The 7,988-nt window shown below is 28.7% G+C and overlaps 1 protein-coding gene across 2 annotated transcripts; it reads left to right on the top strand.

Moving 5' to 3' along the window:
* The first annotated feature begins 1,573 nt into the window (after window positions 1-1,573).
* LOC137827123 (uncharacterized) lies at window positions 1,574-5,813 on the top strand. Of its 2 annotated transcripts, XM_068633337.1 has the most exons (4): window positions 1,590-1,899; window positions 3,641-3,695; window positions 4,121-4,405; window positions 5,404-5,813. In XM_068633337.1, exons 1-4 carry the CDS (start codon window positions 1,765-1,767, stop codon window positions 5,745-5,747), a joined length of 819 nt encoding a protein of 272 aa, XP_068489438.1. In that variant the 5' UTR covers window positions 1,590-1,764; the 3' UTR covers window positions 5,748-5,813. The 2 variants fall into 2 exon arrangements, with proteins under 2 accessions (XP_068489439.1, XP_068489438.1); XM_068633338.1 differs by lacking the exon at window positions 5,404-5,813 and having other exon boundaries at window positions 1,574-1,899; window positions 4,121-4,684.
* Window positions 5,814-7,988: the final 2,175 nt, after the last annotated feature.

Here is a 7,988-nt window from a genome sequence, read left to right as displayed (position 1 = left end):
ATGTGTTATTGCTTACTTTAGTCTAGTTAAATTATTATTATTTTTTTTAGTTTTTAAACTTCTCCTTTGTGTTGTTAACTAAAAATATGTCAGCTTCATGTTGCTAATAATATAGGAAGGTTTATACTTTACACAAATAGTTAGATGAATCAGTCTTGGATTTTGATTTTTTGTGTGGAGAAAATAGATGTATTAGAGTGGTGGAAGGATAATAGTCGGTGTTTAACAAAAAATAATGACCAACATTCATTGACCTATCCTATTGCCATAGTTGCATCTAACTATGCATTTAACATTAATTTTGAATTTTAAAAAAAAGTATAAAAATCATTTCTTACCTAAAAACGTGAATGATTGAGATAAAATATCGGAAGATACATCACGTTGATGTGAGAATTTTAAGTTTGCCTAAGGTTATACTAGGTGGGAGTGAGTGTGAGACAAGTATAAAATTGAATATTGGATTACCCATACTAAATTCATTACTCACCCAATTTATATAAGAATGAGTTTGTTTGGATTGAGTCAAATTTAACTTAATCATAAATGAAACTCAATTTAGTCTAATTTAATTAGATTGTGTCATTAAATAACCTGAACCAATGGATACTCATGTTAACATAGTAAAATAAATACAAACAAAGAATCAATCAAGATAATTTATTTTAATGGTTAAAGAATATATATATATATATATATTTTTTTTTCATGAGAAACTTACGTAAGAGAATAAAAAAAATAAAAGCAATTGCGGATAGAAAAGGTAAAAAAAATGTGCAAAGATAAAAAAAAAACCATAACAATAACAAATAAAACACAACATACATTATTTTTAGATAAAATTCATTAAAAAAGTACACAAATAATTATGTACTTAAATGAATCAAATGATTTAAAAAATAATAGACTCTGTTACCTCTAAGTTGATCAATGATATCGTTACAAATATTTTTTAATATAATATTTATTAACATATCTACACATGAGAAAACAAAGACGAGATACCAAAAATTGACTAACTATATTAGTTACCTAAAAAAATTTATTGCTGTCTTAATTACATTTTACGACTAAATTATTATTTTTTGAGTTTTACTGCTTAATTTTTTTCACATATTTTATTACCATATATTTTAATTTTCGCATATTTAACCCATTTATTAAATATATAGCGATGTAAGTTTAAAATAAATAAATAAAATCACATGTTATTTTTATTTTTATTGACAAGTCAGCATGCCATTTTATGTATTTACAGAATAGTAAAACCTGTGAAAATTATAAAATATTAAAATTAAAGTAATAAAAGTTGCTCAATGACAATGGACAGTAAGATAATTAAGTTATAATAGTTTGTAATTTTGGATATTTTAATTGAGTATTTGTTAAGAATTTTTTTTTATTAAATGTTTAAAATATTTTTTATTTTTTGTCTTATTGTTTGATTTTTTTTTTGTCTCTGATATAATTAGCCGATCAACTTCATCCTTGGAAAGTGGAGAAATGAATTTACCAAATTGAAAAAAAAAATAAAAAAAAATGTTGAAATTGATTTGAGAATTAAAGATGGAGAGATGAAAATAATAAATAGCTGATGGGCTCATGGGGAAGGTACTCACACTTCGAATTTAGTTAGCCCTAAAAAAATCTCAAAATTAAGGTTTTTTTTTTTCTTTGTAAAAGCCAACAGTGAGATCGTTGTGTTCATTTTTTGAAACTCGAGAAGAGAAGAAACGATTAAGTCACAGAAAAAGCTTTGTTTCAATGGAAGAAGCCAAAGCATCGGTGGCTCCTCCTGTTCCTCCGATGACGAGGAAGAGGCCACTCGAATCCAATGCTCACTCCAATCACTTCAAGATTCGTGCCGTTATTCGAGACCTTCGTCCTCGCTTTCTCGAGGTTCAATATTTCAAACATCTGTTTTTTTTTTTGTTTTTTTTATTTTTTTATACAGTAACCATTTTTTCTTGTTTATATAATGTAATAGTTGTTCATGAAACTAGTTGGCTTGTGTTTTAACTCTCTGTCTTTTTCAATTTTCAAAGTGACTAGTTGCTGTGAAAATCTCAAGTTTACTCCTCTTGTTCCTTTGGTACTCTTTTGTGTTTGGCTTTTATTCATATCGAGTTTCGCGTTTGTTTTTGTAATATTTAGTTAGTAGGGTTTCTGGTGTGTTTTTTGGGGGTGAATATTTTGTTTTAAGCAAATCATTTTAATCTAACATTTTTTAGGATGAAATGAATGGAGTTTTTCATGTAATTCGTAAGGTGGTGGAACTAGGGTAAATGTGTGATCAGTACCGGACCCAAAATATAGGATATGATTTTTTTAGCAGGACAGATTAATTAGCAGATCGAAATAGTTGCATGGAGTTCTAAAGATTCTGGAACTAACTACTAGGTTGTTTTCAGTATCTTGTATCTGGAATTTATTAAATAACTTGCGTTTCTAAACTCTTTAATGCCAAATGTGTTCATTTCAAAGTTTCAAATAGTAAAACAATTGAAGTATGGCGGGGATCCAAGGTCTTTTCATTATTGTTGCCTCTTACCTGTTCTTCCACCTTACAATCACGGTATTTTTTATATTTGGTGATCTTCTTGGTTGTTTTGAATACAAGTTAAGATTAGTTAACATGGTCTTATATAATTTGTGCGCGTGCATCTTTGTTTGGGTTAATATGGTATCAATCCAAAGAAGAGTTGAGGAGAGATTTGCAAATACATAATTTAAGGTCCCTTCCCTAAATTTTTCTCATAAATAATCTTTCTTATAGTTGTTTTGTGTTTAATTGTAAATTTGTTTCCTTGAAAGAGAGTTTACTATGCAAAGAAAGGGCATAATTTGTGATTAAGTTTATGTGAAGTCTCAAGTCCAACATTAAAGACCTGAAAATCAAACAAATTTCAAGTACCTTGATTTACACATACACACACTCTTAATTTGCTTAAGTTAGCTTTTTAATAGGTATTTGTAATGAATAATGACCTGGTAATAGATGATTTCCGAAATATAGAACCTTTTATAGAGTTTTTATCCATTTTCTAATGAGAAATATCATGCTTAATATGACTAATCCTAATAAAGAAATTAATCTTTAAGAAAAGAAGTGAAAGTTAAGAACATCAGCTCGACAGAGCAAACTAGTCTGAATACCAATTGGCCAAGACAAGTCTCTGGTTTGAAGTATTTCTTTTCCAAAATATGAATATGGAACAAATAAAACATGTACACTTTACCTGCTGATTCAGCAAATTTTGGAACTTTCCTCTTTATGTTTTGGTCGGAACCAAGAAGGTGAGAACATCTCTTATTGTTGCATACTTGCATGTACATCTTATGTAGATGCTTCATTAACTGACTCATATTGACTTTATATTGATCTATACTACCATGTACTGAGGTACTAGTTTCTTTTATATGATCCAAGGTGGTGTTATGAGTTTTTAGTTACCATTTTAATAAGTTATTATCTTTGAAACTGATTTGGATGTGTGAACTATTGAGTCATTTTCGTAATAGTTCAGATAGATTGAGTTAATTTCCAGTGTATTTCTTTCCCTTTATCTGGTGTGTAGAGTGTCCTTTCTTCACTTGAAACACTGTATGAAGTTCCTCACATTGCTGTTTGATTTTGAAGCTTCTCCGAACTCCTGACTACAAAAATTGCAAGGCATCCCATGAAATTCAACAACGTAAGATCATCCACACAAAATTATATTCTTTACATGTTTGATTAAATAATCAAATTATATATATATATATATATATATATATATTACACTTCTGACGATGAAATTGGACAATATATTGAATATGTCTATTTATATTTGGTATGTCCTCTGAAAAAAAAAACAATTGTATTTTGTCTGTATGGAGGAGATTCATGTGCTTAATGATTGGCATATAGGTAGGACCTATGCTCATCCAGTCAAAATTATATTACATGATTGATCAAATAATCAAATCCTAAGGATATATTTGTTATATTATGTCTATTTTATTTATATGGGTTTCTCCACTGAGCCACCATGTCTATGATTTCTGGTAGTTTTAGGGTAAGTGGTGTAAAAGTACTACATGTGGTAGCTTGAAGTATGCCTTTTGACTTCAATTGCAGAGCTGAAGATTGTGATCAAGTTATATGAAAGCATGAAAGCGGATTCACTGGCGAAGTCTAAGAATATGCAAGATGGCCAGATGAAGGCTCCATATGTCAAGTTTTCTGAGCAGATTCAAGTAGAGAAATCATTTGCACGACCATCTGAAATTAAGCTTACTCCACCAGTTCCTGGCTTTCAGAAGCAGCAGGTTGAAGATGGTCTACCAGGGACATATATAGTTGGAGGATCCGCTTTTGGCTGGAATTTCATCACCTTTTCAGGCAAAGAACCTGTCTATTGCGGTAGGTCAAAGCAAGAATTTCGATCTGGAAAAGTTTCTAAGTAATCCTTTGGAGCTTGAAACCCCTATTATTGATGGTCAGGTAGAACTAAAGAGTATAAGTGGTTATCGGGAACATTTCTTTTATGAAACTTTTATTTAGATATAACAAGACACTTGACAGATGCTGCAGTGGTTCTGAGATTGGTTAGATTTCATCACGCAAACCATATCTTACATAAATAAAAATTCTCAAAAAAAAAAAGTATGCATCTGAAGTAATGTGGTTTGTTTGACTGCAGTCTGGAATATTGCCAACCCAACTTTGATATTTCAAATAAATAATGATATTTACATTGCTAAAGAAAGAAATAGGCATTCTGCATATTCTTATTTTCTTCTCAATCAAAGAAAGTATTTTTACGAACATTGAAGTCTTTGTTAATTAACCTGTATAAGTTGTAAGTATCATTGAAAAGTAAAAGAGAATAGTAGTTCCTCTCTCATTTAGGTTTAGATCAAACCACTTCTTTAGCCCTAAAAGTAAGAAAACGTATTCAAAACAAAGTCTTACTCATTTTTGTCTTTGAATTTAGTTATTTATTGTCTTTGTTTATTAAAAATATATCAATATTATTGTTTAAAATTACATGATCTTCTAAGTTTGAACAAGAATGAATGACAATTTCTTAGAATGTTTTCAATCTTATTGTTTTCAAGAACTAAAATGTATAGCAACCTAATTCTAGAACTTGCAGCTGTTTAAACAGCATATGTGTAAGAATATCACAACCTAGGGTATGTCCTTTTAAAGCGCCACAAAGCAATATAAATAAGGAAAGCAAAACTAAAATATAAATAAGGAAAACATAGAAGAAAAACAAAACTAAAAAAAACACAATGATCAACAATTCACCGGAAAATGCATGTATACTTTCATTTATTTAAATATATAGAATGCATGTATACTTTCATTTATTTAAATATATAGTTATAAATTATACTAATGCATTCATACAGGAATTGAAATGGTTGGTGAACTCTGCAGTGAGTTATCTCTGCACATTCTCAGTGAGCTTTGGTTGGTTCATAGGAATGACATGATTCATAACAGAAGTCGGTATCGTCATTGCAACGACACTGTGGAGGAATGGAGCGTGTGCAAAAACATGATTTGCATGCAGAGTGACATGTTTCTCCGATATCTTCACAACGGCACTGTGGAGGAATTGATTTCGTGCATGGACAGTTGTCACAGCACGGTTTCTCTGTGGATTTCACTTCATAATTTGCATAAACTGTTGTTGAAACGAACCCTAAGAGGAAAAGCAAAGAAGCTACTTTCAGCAACACTTTTATCTTAAGTTCCATCTCTCTCACCATAAACTCTATAACTAATAGAGTCTCTTCTTTCACCACCACAATGAACTCAACAATAGGTCTATTTATAATGGGATGCATGTATAGATAGACAAACCCTGTTTTTCTTCTTATTTTAAAATATGTCTTAACTACTAAAATATCTAGATTTCTTTGGTAAAACTTTTTAAAATGTTTAATTTATAAAAATATTAATAATGCTCACACTTCATTTATAAAGAAAATTTATTTTATGTTCACTCATAATATATTTTTGTACAAGTTACTTTAGTTATTCCATGTGCAATTGGAACTGTGTTTTAATTCTTAATTTTTAATTTATCCCTACTTTCTCTGTCCCCATTAAATGTTTTACCTTCCATCTTACCCAAACACGTGGTGCTAGTTTTGTTGCAGCAAAATTTCTTAGTTTTGGGTGCCTTCATCATTTAACTTTGGAACTCAAACTCAATTAATTACGATTGACATAAATATTAGCATACAACTTTCACCGAGTGCTAATAGTAGCTTCATTGATTTGCCGAATTATGAAGTCTGAATTGTAGTAGCTGCTTCCAATCTTACCCAGACACGTTAGCTGATCCTATTGCATCAAATTTTCATAGTTTTGGATGCTTTCACTCAGATAATTATGAGTATAAATGTTTGAATAATCTATTCAGACACGTGTGCTAAAAGGTTAATCTGACCGGTTAAGAAGTATTAAGTCATAACTGTTTTCAATCTTATCCAAACATTAACGGACACTATTGCATCAAATTTTCGTAGTTGTCGGTGGCTTCATTATTTGACTTTGCAACAAATCTTAACTTTTGTCTTGTGAATGGTCTAAGCCAACCAAACACATGACTTTTGATGGCGGCGTGCTACACATAGCTTCCTTAATTTAATAATTTATTAAGTCTTTAAATCCTACACATGACTAGATAACTTTGTTACAGAGTTATCTTAAGGTTTTGACTTGTAATAAAAAAAAATCTTCCTTATTAGTTATTAGAAATTAAATATAACTAGATATTATATACAAATAATAAGTTATTTTAATCTTTTACTGTTCAAATTTGTTCAATATGTTAACACTGTTGTATATAACAATTATATTTTTACTCTTTTTTTTCGGTTTTTACTTTCATAAATATCATAAATGAAATATTGAATGTCTTATGGTCCATTACTATAGTATGATATCTCTATTTTAGATATTAGTTTTTGCAATGGTTAGCTTTTTTTTTTTTTTCTATTTCTATCATTTATTTATTAAAAGGAGTTGAATTATTGATTTTGGTATTAATGTTTGTATAGCTAATTTTTTTAATGTTTTCAATCTTATAAATATATGATGAAATTATTGTATTATCCAGTCTATTAATATTGTAGTAAATAATATAAATAGATATTACAAATAATAGTTATTTTATTTCCTTTACTATTAATACAAATCCTATTTTTTTTCCTTTTCAAATTACTAATGTTTGTAATAATATTTTTGTTTAACATTCTACATTTGTATATGTCTTTCATAAAATCTTTCCACTTTTTGAGTAATGAATTTCTTTTTCATATTTCACATGATTTTTCTATTTCCAAAGAATTTTTGTTCTCTTATTAAATTTAAAATATAGCCTTCAATTCACTAAAAAGTATTCCATTTACTATTATTTTACTTACGATGATAATTTTTTTTTTAAAAAATTAACAATTGTAGTCTATTTTTGCAAGTATGAAACTGTTAATATTATAAAACAATCTTTTTAGATGGTTAAAACTCTGTTTCGGTTCAATAGTAAGTGTCTCAGGTTTGATAAATGAAAAGAGCTTGTCTTTAGTGATTTTCTATTAATATTAGATAATGTACATCAACTTTTTTTTTTTTCATCTAGAGACCTCAATAAAACTTAGTAGTTAAGAGAAATTAACATTCATTCAGTCTGAATTTAATTTGGATTTTTCTATCAATCCAATTTTGGAGTTGTGTGTTTCCACTATTTTTCTTCTAATCAATAAATTTTTTCTCTAATATTATAACAGAAATCACCTCTCTTATGTTCTATACCAATCGAAACCTAATTATCAATCATTATTAGATATATGACTTATGCATTAACTTTGTTTTTCTCTATAAACAAATTTACTTCTCAAGTCATTTCATCAATTTTTGTTGGTTATCCTAGAGGCTACGAGGGATACAAATTATACAATCCAGAAACTAAACAATTTTTTTTATT

Source organism: Phaseolus vulgaris, chromosome 8, assembly GCF_000499845.2.
Source record: "Phaseolus vulgaris cultivar G19833 chromosome 8, P. vulgaris v2.0, whole genome shotgun sequence".
Taxonomy (NCBI): domain Eukaryota; kingdom Viridiplantae; phylum Streptophyta; class Magnoliopsida; order Fabales; family Fabaceae; genus Phaseolus; species Phaseolus vulgaris.
Note: the sequence above shows the minus strand (reverse complement) of the source record. Positions and strands in the feature narration are given on the sequence as shown.